Consider the following 23,441-nt stretch of genomic DNA (forward strand, 5'->3'; position numbering starts at 1 on the left):
TTCACTGAAGACAAGGGAGTACATAACTGTTTACATCAGCGGCATTGGAGTTAGACTGATTTCATGTGTGTTTTTTAAAAACCCACAAACTATATTTTAAAATTACTGTATTAAGATATTCTACATGAAGTTTTAGACTGTACTTTTTTCAGGAAAAGAAAATTATCTTTGATTTCTTTTTACGGAATCATAAAATCAAAATACAACGTAAAGTTTTACAAAAAACAACACATAATACAGTTTTTAATCAGTCCTTATGCCTGATGTTTGTAATTTCATCTGTTATAACTCACTTCTATGACATCATCTTTTCTGAAATACTGAATAAAAGATTACCGTATAGATTTCAGAATTTCAGGATGCTTATCCAGCTTTATCTTTAAGGATATATTTTAAATTAATTCTTGAATTATGTTGCATTTATGATAGAGTTAGACAGTTGCCACAGAATAGCTCGTTTCGTTGGTTCTGTCTGTGCTTTTCTGTCAGTCAAGGCAAAGTAACTCAGAACAGCTTGTGTCTACTGAGCAGCTACGGTGGCCAAGGGCATACAGATCTTAGGACGTAAATCAAACATTATAAGCCCGTGTGTGTACCTTGCAGACATGCCTGAGATTTGTCTAAACACCTGAACCAGGTAATCATGTTTCTTTAAACAGTGACTTTTCTCATCTATCCTTCCACTTCCTCAGGAGTGTTTCACCCTCTGTCATGTCAAATTGGATGCTCAAGTGCTTATCTGCCCAGCAGGTAAAATCTACTGAAGTGGGCCCATGCATAAAATGCAGAGTCCTGGGGTTTTCACTGTGCCTCCACCTAAAGAGAGAGTAGGGGCCAGTTAGGCTGGGTCCAGCTGCAGCAGAGAGCATCCATCCCTGTGGTTTTGGTTAAGTGCCTAGTATATGTGAGGGTCATATTTAGCATACCCAGGGTCTTTAAAATAATCTGATTAACTGTAATCCTTTCACATTTTCATTTATCTTATTTAAAGATGTTAAGAAAAATATATGCAACAAATATTACTCTTACAAATGCAGCATTTACTGTTGGTTAGAATGAAGTAGAAGAAAATAAATTGGTGTAAGTGGACATTCATTTTATTGGTCATTATCCTGGCATCTTTTTATCTCATGTGAAAGACTGATTTAATTTGGATTAGTAGCTTGGTCCCGATGATTGGTCTGGACTGGGTACATAAAAAGTGTAACATGCATTTTATAGCATTTAAAAGTTCCTGTATGTTTTTTGTGCAGCTGTTACATAGTGGCATTTAATATCACAAGGATATACTGTGCTAAACCAGAAATGTCTTTACTAGGAGGAGAGGGGCATCTGGAACAATTCTTGCTTTGGAGGCTGATTCTTGCCCTACCCGTTGCTCTGCTTTGTGGGACAATAAACTGGGATTCAAAAAGAAGCCCAGGAAGAAGACGAATTCATGACAGCAGTTATTTAGTATGGCTCAGCCTCAGACAGAAAAACAGGTAGAAATATCTGAAGGATCTGATTTGGAGGCATTCGTGAAGTCTATCTAACACACAGTGACAAGAACAAGAGGTAATTTACCAATGTAGGCATTCCCTTGCCCAAATACCTTTATTGTTTAATGTTACTTTTTATTACAATTTAATCTATCACACAATTTTTAGTAGTTGTCGCTCATTGATTAACTAAGTGGCAACTACTGAGCTAGAGCCTTGCGTGCTGTTGTATTTCTTCTCTAATTCAAAGCACATTGAATTCTTTCTTCAAATTTGTCGAACCTTGAACAAGCGGGACATAGGTAATCCTTACTGTTCTGGCCAGTAGCCAGAAAATGAGAGTGCTCTCCAAGAAGGTGGGAGATGAGAGTTCAGATCCCTGAGGTTTAATTAAGCATTTCACCCAAAGCTACCGCATTCTGGCTGAGTTCTTTAGCCGCTAAGCTGTTGCATAAACAGCAGTTACAGCCAAACTGAAAAGGAGAGGAGCTGCTTTTCTGCTCTGCTTTGTACATCTGAAGTGGCTCAACAATGTGAGGTCCATGTGGGGATGCATCTAAGGCGGTGTCGGGCCCAGGTTGGCTGTTGTGGATCCTGATCTGAGCTGCTGCCTGACTCACCTGATCATTTGGGTTAGTTTTCTGGTTTCTGTTCCACAGGCTGGGTTTAAGCACCCAACTTCTCAACTGACTTGAGCCCTGAGTGAAAGTGTCTTGGAAATGCCAAGTCCCCGCAATGGTGATGGTTGGCTGAGAATGTACTGAAAATTTCAGTGCCTCTTTCCTTGTATATATGGAAAGAAATGTCAATGCTGGTGTTTAAATTCTTAATTTATTAACAACCTTATGTACCATTTCAGGTACTTGAGATTTGTGCTTCATATAGTTTTGTACATGCTTTCTTACTGACAAAGACGTTCATTATCATTGGGTTGCCATGGAGTACTGATCACACGGATCTGGGAATAATAACCCATTATGCTAATAGAGCTTGTCATTGTGTTTGATGCGAAGTGATGTCCCATAACAACAACTGATGCTTGTAACTAATACAATTTATGGTAAGATCACAGTTTATGGAACAGCGTTGCCAAACATTGCCTATCCTCTTTTCTTTGAATTACCTTTTTGATTCCATACCTTTTTACAAAGCCATTTATGCATTTTTTAGGTCAGTATTGTTCTGTTTTTAATTTCTTTCTACAGTTAGAATCAGGGTTTTCTAACAGAACAATTCTGGCCTGTTTGCTTAATGCTGGAAACGTGGTTTTCTTCTGACCTCTCCCGCCCCCTTGGAGCCTCAAGTTTGTGTTATAAAGTTCCCTTTGGGACAGAGGCAGGACACTACTGGATTTGGTGAACTTCTTAGGCGTCACAGGAGAAGAGTGAAGAAAATTATGTCCAGTAGTTGGAATACATAATTCTGTAATGCATACAGCTTTACCACAACCTTTCTTATACACCCAAGTATGAAACTGAATTTTATTTCAGACTGTGATACTATGCAAGGAACAGGCCTTGAATTGTTGTATTGATTCAGCTTTATTCTGTAGCAGATGGCCAGACATTTGTTAGTGATCTGTAACATGCACTAAGGTGTGGTTTTATCTTCTTCCAGATTCTCAGGACAGTCCACCTTCTTGTGCATGTGAATATACTTTCAGTAATAGTATTTCAGCCGTGGTTCTTCTGTGCTCCTCATTCATTCAGACAGTGGAATATGGCTTCCCTGGAGCATATCACTGCACCTTCAGAGAGCTTCACTTTTCTGTACAAGCATTCTCTTAAGGCAAACCACTGTTTTGTGTGGTTACCACTTTTACTTATAAGACATATTTATAAATTATTCTGGCAATGTACTTTTTCTTTAAAATATTTCGTGAAAATTGAATCATCCCTATAAGTTGCTGCCACTTTCATGTTCTCCCGAGGTGTATTCTACAAAACAACCCTTAAAATCAGCTTCTGTTTTGGCAAAGTGTGTTTGACAAGCAAACCATCATGGCAGGAAATTATTACATATATCACAAAGATACTCTGATCACACAAGTTATAGTTGTACCTGGATGTACAAGGAGAAACCGAGTACTTACAGGCATTCAGACTTCTGCTTCTTGATATTATCAAGATCAGAGATAGAAGAATCCTTCTTAGAACATCTGTATCGTACTTTTACCAATGAAAGATTGTTCTCAGCAATATGTTTTCTACTAATGTATTCAACGAGTCATAAATTACACAACCAGAAAAACCATTGTGTCATCCAATCTGTTCTCCTCATAGAGCAGGCTTTATGGCTTCTCTGAATTAATTTCTGTTTGAGCTAAAGCACATCGTAAAAAAAAATCTTAATTTAAAATTTCCACTAATGGAAGAATCAGCACCAGCCTTAATAGCATTCTGGCGGTTAATCTCCTTCCCTTTGTGTTTAACTTCTTTAATGCATTTGTCTAGTTTAAAATTCCAGACATTGGATGTTACTGAATGAAGAGCTGTCTGTTAGCAAATTTCTGTTCCTCATATTCATGCTTAGCAGGCATGGAAGTCATCTCACCTAACTTTCAGACATCCTCTGTGTTTATATTACATCTGACATAGTCAAGCCTGGCTTTCCTGATAGCCAGTGGAGAGAAATATGCACTTTCAGGGTGCAGTTCAGATGGGCTGCTTTAGACATGTTTATTAGGAGGTAATGAATCACACCTTAGAAGTGCCTGAGTGCTTGTGTTGTCTAAAAAGGCCTTTTGGGTTGAGTGGCTCCATGTAAATATGTTTTGCAAATAGGTGCCATTGTAGGTGCAATAGGTGCAAATTCCTGCCATTAGAGGATGTGATTAAATGACTGTGTAACTTTCTCATAGTCAAACTAACTTAAGCTTTAAGGCAAGTTTTCCAGTCATTACTTATAGTTGCCTTTCCTGAATGTCCTCTAGTTCATCAGCATCTTTCTCAAGTTGCAGACACCAGAACAGGAGTGAGCATCCGGCAGCAGTTGCAGAGACACTGGCAGTGAAGCAGTAGAGCCTTCCTGATTTTGCTTTTGTTTATCCTGCTTGAAAAGGCTCTCCATAGCTCTTCAGGTCACAAGAATAGCAGCCTGTTTTCGACACATTAGTCATCCTGGTCTCAGGCCTTTTTTCATAATCAGTGCTTCCCAGGAATAGAAAGCCTTATTCTGTCTGTGGCATGCGTTCTTTGTCTCTGGCTATGCAATTCTCCATAGGTTAGAATTAATATCTCACATATTCTTTGCTTGCATTTAGTTTTCAAAATGCTATTCAAAGACCTTTTTACTATTTCTTCTACCACTCTTAATTTGTGTTTTGTCTGTAAATGTTACAGAAATGTTTTTCTTTTATGTCATTAACAGTAAGGATAAATAGTACAGGACCAAGAACTGGTCTCTCTACTTCCACTAGAAGTACATTCATTAGGGTATGATTCTTCCTAACCCATGTTGAGAAGTATCTGTTACCTAGCTTTTAATCTATTTTTGTTGTGAACGTTGATTTTTTGGTTCTCATTTTACAGTTTGGTAAGATACCAATCCAATTGCCAAACAGAAATATAAGACTACACTTTTTACCTTGTTAACCAGATTTATAATCTCATAAAAAGATACAGTTTAATAAAATCTATTTTCCATAAACCTATGCTTACGGCATTGTATTACGATACTTTTGTTCTTTATTAATCAAATGCAGCCATTCCTGGATGAATTTCAGGCCAACTGTGTTGCAGTTGCGTGGATTGTCCTTGCTGACACTTTAAGAAAACTTGATACAACATCAGTTTTGTCCCAGTCCTCAGGAATACTGAATTTCCCTTTGAATATCCCATAAGAGGAATCTTTTTATTGTTTTCAGATGTAATTAGGCTCTTGAGTTTTTCTAAGGAATTACTCTGTTTTCTCAGTGTTTGAGCTGTTTATTTGGAAAATCCAGTGTTAACCTTAGGATTCTTTCTTTATTTTCATAACTAACTGATGCAGAGTTCATCTCTATAGGTGCCTGTCCCTCTCCAAATTTAATAATGTATTTCTGGCAGTCACCTACTCAAAACTTTTAGACATTTCAATATATGGAAGGAGTTTTCTGTCATGGTCTGCTGACCAGCATGAGAGCAATGTCCTGTCTATGTTGTATTTGGTATTTGCAACTGTCTGGTCATGCAGAAGGTCCCTCGGACAGCAGCTAAATTCCATGTGCTTCACTCATCTGTTCAAGTGAAAATTTTTCAGTAGACAGCTGTAGTCAAGCCAGACTTTCAAAAACTTTCACTGAGCTCATGTGGATGGTAAAAGTCATTATCTTGTCCCTGCTGGTTTTGTATTTCAGAGTCACCACAAGAAATATTTATGTTTTGGAGTCTGAGTCTAGCAAAGCAGCAAACATTTACATTTGCATTTAGGTTTGTGCCTAAGAAACAAGGGAACTCTACTTTCAAAGAAAGCACTCTTAATGTAATGTTATTAAAGGGTTATTAGATACTACAGCATCATAATGGTCTGTGGCTAATAAAAGATGACATATCGTGTGTTGGGTTGTCTGTAAGCAAAGAGGCCAAATAGCATTTAAGTTAATATAGAAGATAGACAATGTTGTGAGTGTGCTGCTGCAGCCAGTATTAAGTAATGACAATAGTGATTCAATCAGACGTAGACTAGGGGATTGACAATGATAATTATTAATCCAGATTTTGGCTGCAAAATTTCTTCTCTCATTTTAATTTGTATAGATGTTACTTTGTACACTCCACTGTAGGGGGAAACATGAATGGATGTCTGACTTACTCTCATGTTAGTCTTTATTCACAGAAATCTATCCTGTGGTTTCATCACATAAAGCTTCACACAATTTTGTAAAGTCTTTTTGGTCTGCGAAGGTTTAGCTTGCCAGTTCACAGTGCCAGCTTGTGGCTTGGTTTACTCCTGGTATTGTGCCATTTTCCACCCACGCGAGCAAGGGTATGAATCCTAGCCAGCAGCAGCTGAAATGCACCACGATGCAGTTTAAACTGTACAAGTTGTTCTTGAAGGAGTCTACAGACTTAAGAGTAAGAGTCATCTCTTATAACATTGGATGCATATCTTTGTTGTCAGTTCTCCTTCAGTAATCACTCACAAGGGATAGGCACCTCTAGAAAGTGATTTATTCTACCTTAAGCTAAGAATCTAAGGAGGATATGATGAATCACCTAGAAATGTCAGTCTCTCTTCATTTACTCTACTCAGAGCCTAGATGGCTAGATTAAATTTGATATTTGGCCTGCCAGTGGCTAAATTTGAACCTTTCCCTAAAAGGCAGCCATAGAGTAGATCAGGTGCATCAGCAGATGAGGTCAAGGAAGCAACTACGATTTTAAAGATTTTTTTTCAATGCAGTACTACACTTTGAAACATAACTAAATATGACAGCATATTTATTACGGCATGAAATAAGCAAAACTCTTTAGGAAATCAGCTCTTAAGAGATGGAACAGTATTAGGTCAGTTGGACTGTTCAGACCATGCAATTTCAGAGGGGAATGATCTACAGTCTATTTCTTTTTGTGCGTCAGTAATAAAATACTGCTTATGTTTGCACAAGTGCGTTACAACACACTTGGGTTTTCATTCACACGTGTACATTGCACAGAAGCCACATCATCCATAAATGATATGCCATTTTCTTTCCAGTAAAACACATGAGTTTTTAACAGCATGAACCAACATTTGTCAGTGGTTTGGAAGAGCAAGTGTGGACAGACAACAAAAGTTCAGGGATGGTTCCAGTTCTAAGATCTGAGTTAGGTATTGGAATTGGAATAGGACTCAGATGCAAGCATTGAATGTCTTTCTATAGTAAAAAATAAACAGCTTAATTATCTTTTTAAAATTCCATCTTATCCGGACTCCGAAGGTTTTACTGTAAAACATTTAAGGAGAAAAGGAAAAGTATACTCTCTCCAAGAGAAAATGTGTAGGGAAGGGAGATGCAGGTCACATCCTCCCTGTTTGCTGGTCCCTCTTTTGGAAGTAACTATTCCTTTTCTTTTGGACTCTTTTAGCCTTGTGCTTCCTCGGCACTTTTCCAGGTTCCCTAAAAATAATTCTTCCGCTAACACCCATCAACCACAAAACGACAGGAATATCTTCATCTCCCTGTCTCTGAAAAGGAAAGTAAGCCCAACAAAACATCTGTCTAAAAATCTTACAGGAAGCTATTTTCTGATCCAATGAAACCAAAGTGGAGGCTAGCTTTTTCCCCTAGCACATAAAAAAGTGTAAAAGAAGAGTATGAACATCTCTTTATAAAATAAAATGCTTTTTAAGCTCTATTTGAGCCCAAAGAAATTCTGTCATAGTTTCAGAAATAAACCTTTTCTTTGTTTTAATGTTTTAAAAATCAGTTAATCTATTCACCTGAAAATGATTATCTGAATATATCTTTCCACCCTTATTTGGAGTTTTTACTTTTGGAATAACTAGAAAAGATAACAAAACTTTTGAAGTTATCTAGAAGAGATACCAAGATTTTGAAAGTATATTGATAATCTCAAGTCAGCCTTCAAAGAGGCAGCATGTCATTACCATATAAAACACAGAAACTGAGAAGTATTTATATTTGATTTGGATCCCCTCAGAAGCAACACAGATATTTCCTTTAGTGAGAAGTCAACCCCAAATGGAGCACTCAAATGGCAACTGAAAATTGTTTTGAGATTGTCCACAAGGTTGCCCATGTCATTTAGCTTTTTCAGTCTTTAATCTCATAATAAACCAAGCAAATTCTAAAACTGGTGCAGCTAAAAATCTTTAAGTTACGTGCCTAGATTCCCACATATCTTCAGCGCAGTAGTATATGTAAACAAGAAAATAACGATCTAGAGGAAAAGGGGCAGAAAAATAAACGGTGAGCAAAGAGAATGGAAGGAGAATTGCTTTCCTGCCTCACTCAGATGTCTTGCAAGGATCTGAGATAAGAACCTAGTGAACGTTGTTAAGCTGCTCAGCCACTGACCTTCAACTTTGGAGAAAGAGAGAAGGGAAAGTCTGCATCTTATGGGATCATACTTACTAGAAGCTTTGCCAAGTCAATGAAAAGGACTTTAGAAAGTGGATGGACTTATATGACAGGATTTCCTGTTTGTTTGTTTGTTTGTTTTGGCAGTCATCATTCCTGAGTCCCCTGCATATGGAGACATGGTCTCTTGCGAGAGGAGAAAATGCATTCCACCCACTGCTTTTCTCTACAGGGTCTCATGTCAATTACCCCTGTCTTGCACAGAATTGCAGTGCACGTCTGAGGATTACAAAGCTTAACACCTACCTGCCAGCAGCTGGGATGTGGGGGCCAGAAGGTTGCTAGTGGCTAATAAAGCCAAACCAACGGTTTTAACCTTTCCAAGGTACCCGGCTGAACAATATCCTTAGCTTCAAAGTTAACAGGCACTTCACCACATCCATCTCAAATTAAGACCTGTCAGTGTGTGTAAGGACTGTTCTAATGTTTTCCTGAGCTTGGGCAAAGATACCTGTATTAAACCGGTTATTTCCTAATGGGGTTCATCTCAGAAGATGGCTGCTTCATAAGCATCTCTGAGTGGAATGAGCATTTGAGTTCTTTGTAGTCATGCAGAGAAAAGCATCCCCCACAAGTGGTATTTTAGCATCCATCAGGCTTACTAAGTGGCCATATACTTATTTTTGTGAATGCCACATTTTGTTTCTATCCTGCAGAGGACTGGATCTGAGTATTAAGAAATGACCACGTTGGGGACTTGTTCAGAGGCTCTGTTCTGCAAATCATTGTCCACCCCTGGATTCAGGGGAGGACAGAATACAAGGACGCTACAAGGAGTTTGCCTTATGTCCTGAAATGTTCAGTCTCACTGAGGATACCATACAGTCTGTTTTAGGCCTGCTGGTTTATAACACCCCTGAAGATACTGAAAATAAATTGAAGAATGGCATGAGTGTGCACATGCACACACACACACGAAGTTCAAGCCTCCTTTTTCTTGGTTAGAGTAGTTGGGTTGGCCAAAGCTTACACTTTATTGGCAACTCTGCCACTTCTTAGTGGATGCACTGATTAATTTGTCTCCTGTTTTCTGGCTTTGCTGTTCCTTGTGTTCACATAGAATTTATACTTTCTTATTGTGGCAAAAGGAATAGAAAATTTGGAGAAGGATTGCCCAACCAAGTCTACAGGGGTTGGAACTGTCTTCTGTAGTTCAGCAAGTATTCTGAAAAGAGTGGAATAAATATATCTAAACCTGGCAACAGCATTTTTTCACAAAGTCTTCAGACAGAAATAATTTAAAATGTTGGTCTTATCTCAGTTAAATCTGTGACCAAGTCCTGGAGTGCCTTTATCACTGAAGATATCTCCTTCCTTTCTCTTCCCCATGTCATTTTACACAAATGACTCTCCCAAGGCGTGTCTCTTTAAAGAAACGGAGGAATCTGAAATTTATAAATTAGCCTTTTCTCCCTTACAGTTTCAGCATAATCAAGTAGTTTGGGAATATCCATTTGGTAGAGCTTTGGTCATCTCTCACCACCTTTTTGGAAATCCTCCCAAATCTGTTATTCCCTTCAGACTTGTTTTCAGAATGACCTGTTTTGCTCCAGAATCTTGAATTTTTGTTATACTTTTCACTGCTGACCTTACAGCCTCTTCCGTTTTGTCTTCTAGACTAGATAGTATTTCCTCGGCATAGGGTTTTATGTGCTATGCCCAGACTTTTGTTTTGCATGGAATTGTTGGGTTTTATCTTTGCTCCACTGCAGACCATCTATCTAATTGGTCAACCAAAGTAACTCTTCTTGGAAAATCCTGTATTTGGATTAAATAGGCTTTTGAAAGACAGGATGAGTTGGGATAGTTTTATGTCGTGTTATTGTGTCAAGACAAATGCACAGAACAACTAGTGTCTTCTCCCAGCAATTGCTTGAACAACAGTTTTAGACAGAGTCTTCAGAGTCTGGAATTTTAAAATACAAGCTCCCTGAAATTTCTAATATGTCTAGTTTTAGAAACAACTTTGTTCTACTAAGAGGGAAAATACGTTTGAGCTTTTTGCCATATAGGCTCTCTTACATGTTCTCATTGTCCGTATGTGCCTGTATCTACTATTTGTGTCTACATACTGCTGCCAGTGAGTGAATTTTTCACTGCAAAGAATTCGCTCACCTGCAAGTGAGCCTTCACAGGGAATCAATTTCATGCAATATGAATATTTGCCTACATGTTTTGTTTACTGCTTATTTTACATTTTTTATTAAAATAGAGGAAGCTTTGCAGCAGTACATTCAGTTAAGTGTAGTATCAAAGCTCCACTCTGCCTGGGACATACATATGCAAAAGGTTATTACAGCTCTTTCCATCCCTAGGAGAATGCATGCCAGCCTCGCTACAGTTGGAAGTGTAAATGGTTTCCAGCACTAGAGAAGGAAAGCTGTGTCTGCAATGCTGTTGCTTATGGCAGATTCATACAGCAGCTTTTATATGGACCTTAAAAATTGCTATAGGCCATACAATCAGGTTTTCTTGCATTTATTTTAGTAATTAGCTTAAGTTATATCTAGCTAAGCATGCAGTTGAGAAGAGGGCAGAAGTATCTTAAAAAGGGTGTATTTACTCCCTGGTTTATCAACTCTTTTAATAAAAAGTGTAAAATAAGCACTAAACAAAACACGTAGGCAAATATTCATATTGCATGAAATTGATTCCCTGTGAAGAGTAAGGCCAACACCAGTACCACCACAACTTAGACTTTTACTTTCCAAATGGTCTGGATGTGGAACTCAGATATGCACTGAATTCTTCCTGGTCTTTCATTTTTTACTGTAAATCCTCCTAAGAGAGAATCAGAAACACAAACAGATCAGACATTAGTAGCATCAATTGTTTGTCGTAAAGTCCTGTACTTTAAATAAATTTATTTCCTATCATATATATTTCAAGTCGTTAATATTATTGGGTTTTGGTTAAGTTAACGCCTTTATGGTTATTTTTTGTTAAAAGATGCAAATGAATTATGAAAATAATGCTTACATTAAAATAGTGCTACTACTGCATCTTACTAATATGCCGGAATAATATTTTGCTTGGGAATCTTACAGTTTCTTTCACCAAGATAAAAATGGATCTGCTAGACTTCTAGTTTGTTTCTTTCAGCAAAAGTTTCCTTTGAATTTTATTCTCTTTGTCTATCAAGCTCAAACTAATTGGGAATGTTCTCCTTCAAAGGGTGAAAAAGCCACCTTTTGGTAACCTTGGCACACATACTGTATCCTTGGAAATTAAATTCTTCATGCTTTATTTAATAATGTGTTTTCTTTTTAATATTATAATTACAGTTTTAAAACAAAGCAAATTTTCTTAGGAGTTATTTCAGCAGATGTATAATTATCCTTAAGGATATGTGGTTTCTCACTGACTCTTGGAATGCGAAAAGAAGAGATACTGCATTGGCTTTATCGCAAGGAATTTAAACTGTATGTACTTTTGGCCAAAAGACCTTAGTTACAAAACCAACCCCATCCTGTGTTGTCTCTGTGCTTCGCATTTCTATACTAATTGCTTTCAGCTTGGATTGTATGATAATACGTGTGTTTGATATGCATGGTTTGTTTATGTCGAACTCCATTATCCTGTCTCATGTTCTTGGAGTGCCTGAAGTAGTTTCGCTAATCTGTCAGCATAGTATGTACTTGTGGATAAATATAGACATGCAGCCACTCCGTGAGCGGTCATCATCATATGCTGAAGCTAAAAATTACCCCTTTGGTTATGGAAAGGCTGATCTGATCCGGAGGCCTGCTCTAGCTCACACATTGTAGGACTTCAGCACTTGTCTATTAACAAACAAAACCAAAAAACTAGAAGAAATGTCTGCCTCAATGCTGAAAAATTTAGAGTGAAGTATGAAACAGGATTATGAAACAACTAATTTCCTTTTCAATTTTAGTTAGAAAAGGATTCTAACTTTTCTAACTGAAGGAGTGGAACATTTCAGGTATTCACAAGCTCATGGATATTACAGTAGCACGTTGGAGAAAATCCAGTGTGATCGGCTTTATAAAGGGGCTCGGTAGGTATGAAAATACTACAAATACATGTTTTGGTTTGTGTTATTAGTTTGTTCGTTATTGCTGATGTGTAAATTTGACACGGTTAACTAAAGAACCAAAACCTCTGTTTCTTCTGATTAAAGATACTGAAAATTCAGTAACTGGGTTGGGCTGAAGCTGTATCCAGTGTAGCACAGACTTTTGGCTTGTCCATTATGATAGTTCTGTTGTTTTGCTTCATCTTAGAGCTTTAAGAAAAATACCTGTAATGTAAGTCACAGCACAGACTCTCTTATGATAATTTCATTTTGTACTCATCCCCATTATCAGCTTCGTGAGCGTGTGTGTGTGTGTGTGTGTGTGTTAAAACTACTGTGCTTTTTTACAACTATTTCTCTGATTAGGGAAATGATCAATACAGAAAAAAAATTAGCAGTGATTTTAGTTCAGTAGTCCTTTCTGTGGCAACAGTATATGGTTGTGGTGACAACCATATGTGATATTGCATTGCTACTTCTGTATTTACTCCTTGTTTTTAATTTTTTAAAAACACGTAACATTGAGAAAATCTTATGGTTATAGCCTGAACTAAATGAAAATATTCTGTAGGAAAAGAGCATCATTTGAAATACAGTTTATTGCAGATACAGTAGAAAAAAAGGGAACATGTCCTGGAAACAAGAAAATGGGTTGTTTGGGAGAAGTAGCCCTCAGACAGAATTTCACCCCAAAATGGTACAGACATCTTATGGTTGGTCAAGCATAGTTAATCTTTTTTACAGATTTTCCTAGGATAGCAGCTTTAAATATGTATACCACTTTCTAAAATTGACCTATAGATTCTCTGCTATTGCAGGGCCCTCAGGCATCAGGGTTACCATGGTCTCCTGCATGTGCATCACCATTCATTCTCCTTGGGAACCAGCTACTTTTCTCTAGGAGAAGGGTTTAGTTTAATGCAGTACTTGTGTGGTGACCAGTACCCTACAATATGTTAGGAGTTGACACTAAATGTTTCAGTGGTCCATTCTGGTACTTCTCTTTGTCGAATGTCATTATTTTGAAATCAGGTAGTAAAACCTTAATTTGTCAATGAAATGAATATTTAGAATTGAGTATAACCCCTTCCTCCCACCCCCACCACATATCTTCTGCATAAGCCCATACAAACTACATGCTGTGATTTCTCAGGTAAAAATTACGCCTTTTGTGTAATGGGGCAGTGTTTCACTGGCATAGATGGCAAAAACGGACACATCCTTTTTATTGCTGTTTTTAAGGCCCACATTGTAATGTGTCAGCATAAAAGGGACCAATCATGGATGACTGTGATGCAGGTATTTCTTAAATTTTAGTCCTTGATTTCCAGTTTTGTGTCTCAGAGGCAACTTTTTTTTTCTGAGCTTTGTAGGGCTCTCAGTCTAGGAAAAAAACATATTCTGTTAAAGCTCATATGTCATCAGAATAGATGTCAGTGATAGTTTAGTCACTGGGCCAGATTTTTGCAATGCAAATATCAAGCATATGCAAATGCTTGAGATAATGGGGCTGAAAAGAGGCATGAGAAACCCAAACCTGTATATAATAGTTCATGACCAACTCATGATGAACTCAGAACCCTCACACTGTTGGCAATGCTAATTTCCACACTGAAGATGCTTAAATGGAGTCAGCAGCTACAAAATGATCTTTTCAAAATTTGAACTAAATCAATGTCATATGCCAGTCATTTCTGTAACTGCTGTAATTGCTGCAGCAATGATAGGTGTTAACCCCCAGGATATCCTTTTTCTTTCCTTTGGGGGAAAGGCTGTACAGTCCTTATTTCAGAGAAGAGCTAGAATAAAAATTTCTGGTGCACTGACAGATCTCACAAATAATTGCATTTCTCTATTACAGTGTGCAAATAATTGATTTTTCAGTTAGATGTCTGGAAAAAAAAGTAGATCAGCTTGTGTCAGAAACCTAACAGCATCGTTGTTTAAAGGCTTCCTACTAACACTGACTAGGTGGATTTAAATTCCAGTCTCAAAATCCTGGCTGAATGCCACGATGATTGAAGATAAGGGTGGCAGCTCCCAGGTAGTGCGACGAGGGTTTCTTAAACTTAATTTCGTAAGGATGTGAGGCGTGCATGCTGTCACACTCTGCCTTCCTTCCTTCCATCCCTCCTGCGTGTCCCTTCGTAGTGAATTTTGAACTTAGTAGCCAGTTTAAACCAAAAGTGCTGGAGGAACAGAAGGCAAGTTCGCATTTGATGAGATTCCTACGGATTCCTTCCAGAGGGAGCCTGGGATGGTTGCGCTAGCCAGAGAGCGGCGGGCGGCCCAGCCCGGGTGTGTTTTGCTTGGCAGAGGCTGGCTGGCGGGCAGCCTGCCTGCCCAGCCCCGGGCACAGAGCTCTGGAGGGAGCTTGGGAACGACTGGGGGGGAGCTTGGGATGGTGACAGGGGGGAGGACAGGGCTTTTATGGCACAAAGGACACAAATCCTTCAGCAAATCGGTTTCACTGCTCATAAAAAAAAAACATTTTTCCTAACTGAGCGCTTGGCGATCAAACTGATTTCAGGGATACGTGTGAGCCGGTCAAAACCAAGCATTTGGCAAATACGTTAGTGATTGTGAAAATACTGTCTGACTCCTTCCTCAAGCTATTTGTGGAGAAATTTCCATTACCTAGTATATTCGATAGTCCGTATAAATTTGCATCTGATCCTTTGCATCCCACTGTCTTCATGCTTAAGCTTTAGGAGAGCCTAGGTGATGACAGGAGAGCAGTAGCACTTACACTCTTCTCTGGTGGCTCTTTTTTCATTACTTTGAAGTAGATTATTATTCAGAACAACAGTGTATTTTTAGAAACAGTTTTGAATAATATAAATGTAGAACTGTTCTATACACTTTGTTTTATGCAAAGAGTCCTAATGCCAGCAAGACTCTGTGATAATGCTTTTGCCCTCAAAAATCAAGTGAAACTTTGCAGGAAACAAATCTAGCAGGAAACATCTGTTGGAGTGGAAGAAGTGGTGCTGCTGTGCTAAAGAGTGATGGCATACCTTGTCAGTCAGGGGAGTGACTTTCAAAGTAAAATATTGCTGTGTTACACTTGCAGAATAATAGCTGCGTGAACAAAAGCATTTCTATCTTGCGTTATAGTCATATAGTGAACTTCTAAACTTTGATTTTTCTAAAGGAAAACATGTTCTCTTTTCTCCAGTGTGTCTTTTTTATTTCTCAATGCATGATTTGGGGGCTGATTCTGCCACATCTTGAATACTTTCAAACAAGAATGTAGTCTTTGGGATTTAGTTTTTTCAGTTTTTTGCAGCAATGAAGTGTTAAAGTAGGAAAGATCTAAAATCTCATTTATTCCTAAAACAATCTCATGTAATTAATAATTGACAATTACTTTCAGTAGTAGGTGCAATTCTGTTCCTCAGAAGGAAAGGCTAAAGGCATTAGATGTGCGCCATCCGTCATTGTAGTTAATTTTTCTTTCTTTCCTTCTTTCTTTCTGTCTTTCTTTCCTTGCAACTTGGATGCAACATACAATGTAACACTCTGGAATGCAATGCTATGGGGAAATGCTATAATGGTGTTAGTTCACAATATTTCCCACAGTTTATATTGCATTAAAGCACCTCTGTCCCAATCACTAACAGTGCTCACGGCTGTTACGACACTTCTGTTGCATTCAGAGTGGTTGATAGCTGGTCTTCCCAGTGTTAACTTAATTACCTACTTTTGAAGTCTCTGGCAAAGCTAACAGAGGGTGTTACCAGTACCTGCCTGAAGACCAGACATGACTTCTGTTGCCAGTAAGAGCTAAGCCTGAGGATTGTGGTTTGGAAGTTTTATGCATAGAATGGCAATATTTGAATTAATGAGGTTTTGTTTCATAGTACTTCAATTTATTTTTCCTTCAGTTTCCCAGAAAAACAGTTAAGTAGAGCTAAGCTTAGTACATAATATCTTGACACTGGTTATGGGGAATTCACAGAATCATGAGGTAATTTGGATTGGAAGGGATCTCAGGAGGATGATTAGTCCAACATCTGCTCACCAGCTAGAGAGGTTTCTCAGGGCCTTGCCCAGTCAAGTTTCGAGTATCTCCAGTTGTGGAATTTCTGCTATCTCTGTGGGCAACCTGTACCAGTGTTTGATCACCCCCTCACAGTGGATATTTTTTCCATATATCTAATTGGAATTTTCCACATTCCAACTAGTGTCTGTTGCCTCTCGTCCTGTCACCACACTCAAAGAAGACTCTGGCTCCATCTTTGCTATACTCCATTAGGTAGCTGAGGACTGTAGTAAGATCTCCCCTTAGCCTTCTCTTCTTAAGGTTGAACCAGTCCAGCACTCTCAGCCTGTACTCATGTAGCAAGCACGTAAGTGCCTGACCGTCTTCGTGGTCCTCCCTTGGCCTTATCCCAGGATAGCAATGTCATTCTTGTATGGGGGAGCCCCAAACTGGACATAGTACTCCAGATGTGATCTCACAAGTGCCAAATGGGACTGTAGGGTTTGGTACTTTCAGGAAAGCTAATACGTAATGAACATTTTTTGGCCATGGAAAAAATTCTGTGTCTGACTCTTTCTATAAGATTTATACTGGTGAAATATCATTGTTTTTAAAGGAGTCATTCTTGATTGACCTCAGTATAAATGAGAGGAAAATCAGGCCTTAGTGAAAAGATCAGACTCCTGACTTTTGCAAGGATAGGTCAGTTTGAATAGCAATAAAATAAATTTGCTATGTGACAACTGAGTTACAGATCTCGCCTGCAAGACAAAGGATAAGAAATGAGGATATTATTCAAACTGTTAGCTGTCAGCAAGTCTTACCATGTAAAAAAAGAGGATTGAGCAAGCACTGTGTAGTAAACACTACTCAATTGTAAGACAAAAGATTTCATCTTTGATTTCTTCTTCCAGTCTGGATTATGTACATGTTACCTATAACTATACCATGGAAACTGTATTTATGTGTTCTGTATTTCTTCGATTATCGACTAGTCTCCAGTTCTGCTTTGACAGTATAGTGGGCCATTGGGGTGCTCTGGAAAAGTTAAGACATGTTGAATTACCCAAACGTAAATGTGTCTTTTATACATTTCAGCTTCTCCAGTTGGTAACGGATATATCAAGCCACCCGTCCCACCTGTTTCTGGTACACAGAGAGAAAAAGGACCTCCAGCCATGTTGCCTATCAATGTTGACCCAGACAGTAAACCAGGCGAATATGTCCTGAAGAGCTTGTTTGTTAACTTTACTACTCAGGCTGAACGCAAGATTCGCATCATCATGGCAGAACCTCTTGTGAGTAAAAAGAAACTCTAAGTATATACGTACTTTGCTTTGAATTTATTTTTAAATAAGGCTTGCTTGCCATGCAGTGCAGAATATTTTCCTTGTAATCTGCGTTGGAGTTTGATAGCGTTTCCCAAACTGTAAGATATGCTACTATGGCAATTAGAAGGTTGTGGGAGAGGACAGAGGTATGCAAGATATGCCAAAGGGGTGACATGAAAAGGAACAACTATTTTATTTCTGTTTGCAATATGGGCACCTGTTAATATTATTGAGAGGCAGAAGGGGTGTCAGCCAGCATACATTTTACAGCTGGGAGAGCGGTCACTTGAGGCAAAATAGATTAGAAAATGCTGACATATGATAAAAACAGTATTTCTGAACATTACCGGTTTTCAGCTAAAACATGAAAATGAATAGCACTGCTGGTTCCTATTTTAGTTCTGACAGTAGTAGATTTCATAACCTAACAAAGTGCTATAGCACCTATTTTCTGGATATGAAAAAGCATGCAGCATTTGAAAAAGGAGCTACATTACAAGGTCTTGCACAGTCAGTGAGAGAGCCGACATATTTCAGGCAAATGTAACAGGCAAGGATGTCTGTTGCAAATTGTCTTATGTAACTGAACTTCTGGGATTCTGCTATTTTAACTTGAGACTACATTTTAAATACATTCTTGTTATTTTGATTAGGGAGGAATAGTTCTGTAACCTATATTTTAGTTCTGACAAGGTGAAAATAAAAAAGTAGAAATAACAAGGAACCTGTATTTCTGAGCTGTAAAGGAATTCTTATAAAATCTTATCACATTTTTGTTATAAAGCACAGTATAGAATACTTAGTCCTGTTCCCCATTTTCAAGTCTGGATATTCTGAACAGTAAAATTAAGATTGTCTTGATTCTGATGGCATCGGTTTGGCTTTATGTCTTGATTTAGATTCAGAAGCATTTGACGCTTGGAAAGTTTTTCCAGACTTTTCTCTGAAACATTAGGTAGATGCAAGATGACAGAAATATCTTACATAATTCAGAAATGACACAAAAAAAGCTAACAGGAAGGAATATTTTGACAAAGATCCAGTTTTTTCCCCTCCAAATCACAGAAAGTAGAATAAACTGACAGTCATAGCGCAGGTCCTTTAAAAAAAAAAATGCCAGCAGCTATTTATTACCATCCAGTCTTCGTGTGACGCACAGTGAACATCTTTACAATTTTAAAACACAATGTGTTGTAAAATTACTTGACAAGATCGGGGAAACAACAACAAGACCAGCACTGAGAACATAATTTCCTCACAGCACCTCTGTTACTCTTAAACACTAACCTCTGCATTTTCATATAATATTTCAGAAATAGATATGAACCAATGGCCCTCATTTATTCCCATTTCACCTTGTGTTAAGATGATTTTGAGTTGCTGTGTGTTGATATGTTATTTTTGTCGCTTTGTGAAACTATTAGTATCTGAATGTTGATCTTACCTTATTCCAGAGGTTGTTCGGTGAAATTTTATTTATTTGGTAAATTCAACATAGAATGTAAAAATATGACAAGAGACTGCAATGTCACCTTCTTCTTATCAACATTTCAGAACGTATTTTTTACAGGGGTCTAACTGTGAGACACTAACAATAATTCAATGACATACATCTTATTAATACTGATAGGACTTACAAGTCATGGCATGCTGCTGTTTGAGGGTGACTGTGACAAATGTGTAAGCAGGATTTTGTAGACATTCAGTCAAAGTGATCTTGAAATAATTAGGTTGTACTGAAAGAAGCGACAAGGGAAAATGGCAAAAATTATTCTGGAATAATGGCTAAGAATTTAAGTCTCCATTTTTGTGGGGTAGCTATTGGATGCTTGGCAGCTTTGTTCCCAGATTTCTACTCTACTGACTAGAGCTGTGACCTGGAAGTCCCAGGGATTTGCAAGACAAAGATTATAAATTGATGGTGCAGAGCCACCCTTTGGCCTTTTTTCACAATAGGTAGTCAAATGGTGAGCTCTTTGAAGATTCTGTTCTAATTAAACTCAAACGTACTTCAAAGAAAATCAAACTTGCAAAGTACTCTAACACTAAGATGTTTCTAGTTTGAATTCTCTAAGTCATTACAAGATATGACAGTTTAATTTTATAATGAGTGATGAATACTTAAGATATCTTTTAGAGAAGCTAAAATGATCTGTTTATAATATAATTGCTTTTTCCTCTTTTATCACTAAGTCTAGCTCACATTCAAGCTCTGAAGTTACTATGGGATTAAATTAAAGACTTACTGATACATTTTTCACCTAGATATTTCTTTTCATACACACATTTTGCCTCCTTATCCTTTCTGATTATCATTACTGTCGTTTTTATGAATTTTTCTGTTTCTTTGGGTTCCATATGCCTGTTTGATATATCCATTTCTTTCTTTTGTGATGTACATAGAGCCCAACTGTGAATCACAGTGTTCTGACAACTATAGTGGAAAACCAGGTTTGTGTCCCACCATCAGTTGCAGATGCTAGCAAGGCACAAAAAATTTTTGCTGTTTTCTAGGGCAGCAGTTAAGGGCACAGCACCGCCCCTTTCCTGCAGCCCCATGAAATCTCAGCTGGGATAGCAAGATTCCAGTGGCAGAGAAAGCACAGGGCAATGTCACCTACTCCTCCTGCTGCCTTGGCTGTCAGCCGAGTATGATTTGACATTTTGGTTAGTGGATCTGGCAGTGATCATCATAAAAAATGCACTCCCCAGTTAATATGTTTTATAGGCATGAATCTACTGTTGACAATCCACTGCTAAGTCTTTAACGAGTTAGAATGGAAACCTTTTGTTTCCAGGTGTGGGTTTGTTTTGTTTTTTTTTTTTTACTTTGTCTGAAGAATATTTTATTTGGAATTTCAGGTCAACTTTTTCAGCTTTTTAGTGTCTCTGAAAATTAACAAACATTTCAATAATTACATTAAGTTCACAATTATGTGGCTAATTTTTAATGATTGAACTACTGTACCCAGATTGTCAAGTTATATTAATCCAAATTAAAGGTATTTGGTGGCGGAATTAATTAAAAGGGATTTTCCAGTTTATAAAATTAAATTCACATAAATAAAATGTAAATAATTTCTTCTTGATAAACCTTTAATAATTTCCTGCTTCTTTTCTGTCCATAATTGTTCTCCTTTATAGCGAATATTAAGATTTTTTCCTGCAGACCTTTTTTCACAGCTGATTGCATTCATATTTAATTTTTATCAATTTATATTGTAAATCTTCTCTGCCTTGCTTCACTTGCAAACACAATTTGATATTTTATTACTGCTGATTTGTTTTCAAGCAGCAGTGACCTTAAAATGAAGCTAGAATGAGGAAGCCAGGGAAATATTTTTGCCAGTTCAAATGATAAAATGCGTTTACGAATCTTAACACTGTAAGGAAAAAACCCAGAAAGTAGTTTTCTTTTTAGGACTGTTGATTATCACGTAGGGTAATAATTCATCCTGTGCATACTGATCAGGCTAATCTTTAAATACGGCTTTTAGCAGTACTTACACACAGCTGTAGACATTGATAAAACATACTGAGCTACAGGCGTTGACAGTGGTTAATGGTTAATTTAGCTGTTGGTAAACTTTCATTATGCTTTTCTCCTGCAAGCATCTTCTTTTACTGTGCTGAATACTGAACTCAAGAACAGAATTTACTCATTATAGGATTAGGACTATAAGCATATTCATGTAGTCTGCCTATAACTTTCTCCTTTTATTAGGTAGGTTATATCTCGCTATTGGAAAAAAACTGAAAGCAGTGATGTGGTTGATACTTGTGTATTTATTACTTCCATTTCATTAGAAGCTCAAAGACATTAAAATATAGACCTATTTCAAAACAGGGCTGGTGATAACAGCCAAGCAGGTGGTTAGGAAGATCGAAAGGGCAAGAATAATGCAAGTTTGTTTTTGCAAAGACCGACCAACCAACATGTATAGTTGCACTGCTGTCCGACTAGCTTTAATCTAGGCTTCACTTTCTCTAGGCAAGAGAAGAAATATGCTAGGGGCAGACTTGGAAGAAAAGGAAGTAGAAGGTTTTTTGGTTTCTGAGGACTGGGCTGTGGTAACAAGAAAGATTTATGTAGGCTATAATAATACCAAGCAGTTTTATCCCACAGTTGTAATGTAGAATTTTCTGTTTTACATGGAATAAAATTCAGCTGCATCACATGAGGAATGACTCCTTTGTTGTCATCTATAATGAGACACATTAGCATTGCACATTTTTTATATTTGAAGTCCACATGAATAGTTTGGCATACACAGGGACTTTGGATCCCTGTTTATTGACAGTGCACAGACAGGAGTTACTGTAAGGAACAAGTAATTTCATGGAAAAGAGGAAAGGCATACTGCCTTGCTCTGTCCTAACCATCCGCTCAGCATGTGTATGCCCAGATAAATTGAAAAGAAGACAGCTTTATCTGAATAACTTTATGCAAGTATATATTGAAAATGCTGTTCTTTTTTCCCATACAAAAAGTATCCTCCCTAGGACCTTTCTCTATAAATGCTACAAACATGCCAGATTCCCATTGTCATCTTCCCTGTCCACCTCTACGTGACTCAAGGATTATGTCACTCATCATTAATATAATTCTTTTATTCCACTAGTGTTTGTGGTAGGCAAAATTCTGTAAAGCATGTGGGCAGTCCATCCCAACCCTAAGGAGCTCATAGTTCATAATACCATAACTCTGTATCTAACGTATCATAACTCTTTATTTCTACTGTATTCTTTATTTAGTATTTAAATGATATAAACAAATATTAGTAGATTAGTTCTTTTAGATCCAATTGTCACAAATAATGTGTAGGACATTAAGAATAATTATCTATTCTTTCTGTGATTGTCTCTGAAGTACTTAAGATGCTTCTTTATGAAATTCTGCCTCACTTTATTATACTGTGCTGAGGACTGTCCTCTCACCTGTTCATAAGAAAGTGAAAGCATCCCCACACCATCTTTAACTACTTGCTATGTAACCTGAATATACTATCCTTTTATTGTATGGAGCCCTACAGATCGGTTACAGTGGATGCATTCAGTGGCTTGTTGAATGGGCACATCTATGTCTGTCAGTCATAGGACAGTCCGGAGGACCGAGGACAGTCATTCTCCTCAGGAGAACGCCCATCTCCTAGTGCTCCCAGCAAACAGCAGCTCAGCGGAGTTTCTTTCCTGCAGGTCATTGACTGGATCCCAGGTCCATTTTTTAGACTAACAGTTGGTCTCATTATTTTATTCAACTCCTAGCCATATCTAAGGACTTAGTTTGATTTCTGTGTGGATTGTCCCCTTGGTTCTGTTTCTTTTTACTCAGACTTTCAAGCAGCTAACTTCTCTGTTTCAAGAAATCAGTTAAGCAGAACAGTGGTCTCAGTCATCACTCTTCCCTCCTTCACTAATCAGCTTTTGTTGGAACCTCACTGGCTTTCCAAGTACAGTCCAGTCCACAACACCCAGCTCTGCCAGTGATAATGGAGCCCAAGCTGGGCCAGATCAGCTTGTTCTTTCCCCCAGCAGAGAGAGAGGC

The 23,441-nt window shown here is 37.9% G+C and overlaps 1 protein-coding gene across 8 annotated transcripts in view; it reads left to right on the forward strand.

Annotated features, from left to right (window-relative positions):
- Positions 1-23,441, forward strand: part of FRY (FRY microtubule binding protein) — a 253,146-nt gene that overhangs the window by 91,357 nt on the left and 138,348 nt on the right. For 7 of the 8 annotated variants that reach the window (XM_052812244.1, XM_052812240.1, XM_052812241.1 and 4 more), the window contains one exon: positions 17,664-17,863. In XM_052812244.1, the coding sequence (XP_052668204.1) occupies positions 17,744-17,863 (120 nt within the window). In that variant the 5' untranslated portion in view covers positions 17,664-17,743. Of the gene's footprint in view, positions 1-12,299; positions 12,563-17,663; positions 17,864-23,441 lie in introns of those variants that run through there. The other variant, XM_052812243.1, reaches the window with a different exon arrangement.

The sequence above is a fragment of the Harpia harpyja genome, chromosome 17, assembly GCF_026419915.1.
Source record: "Harpia harpyja isolate bHarHar1 chromosome 17, bHarHar1 primary haplotype, whole genome shotgun sequence".
Lineage (NCBI taxonomy): Eukaryota > Metazoa > Chordata > Aves > Accipitriformes > Accipitridae > Harpia > Harpia harpyja.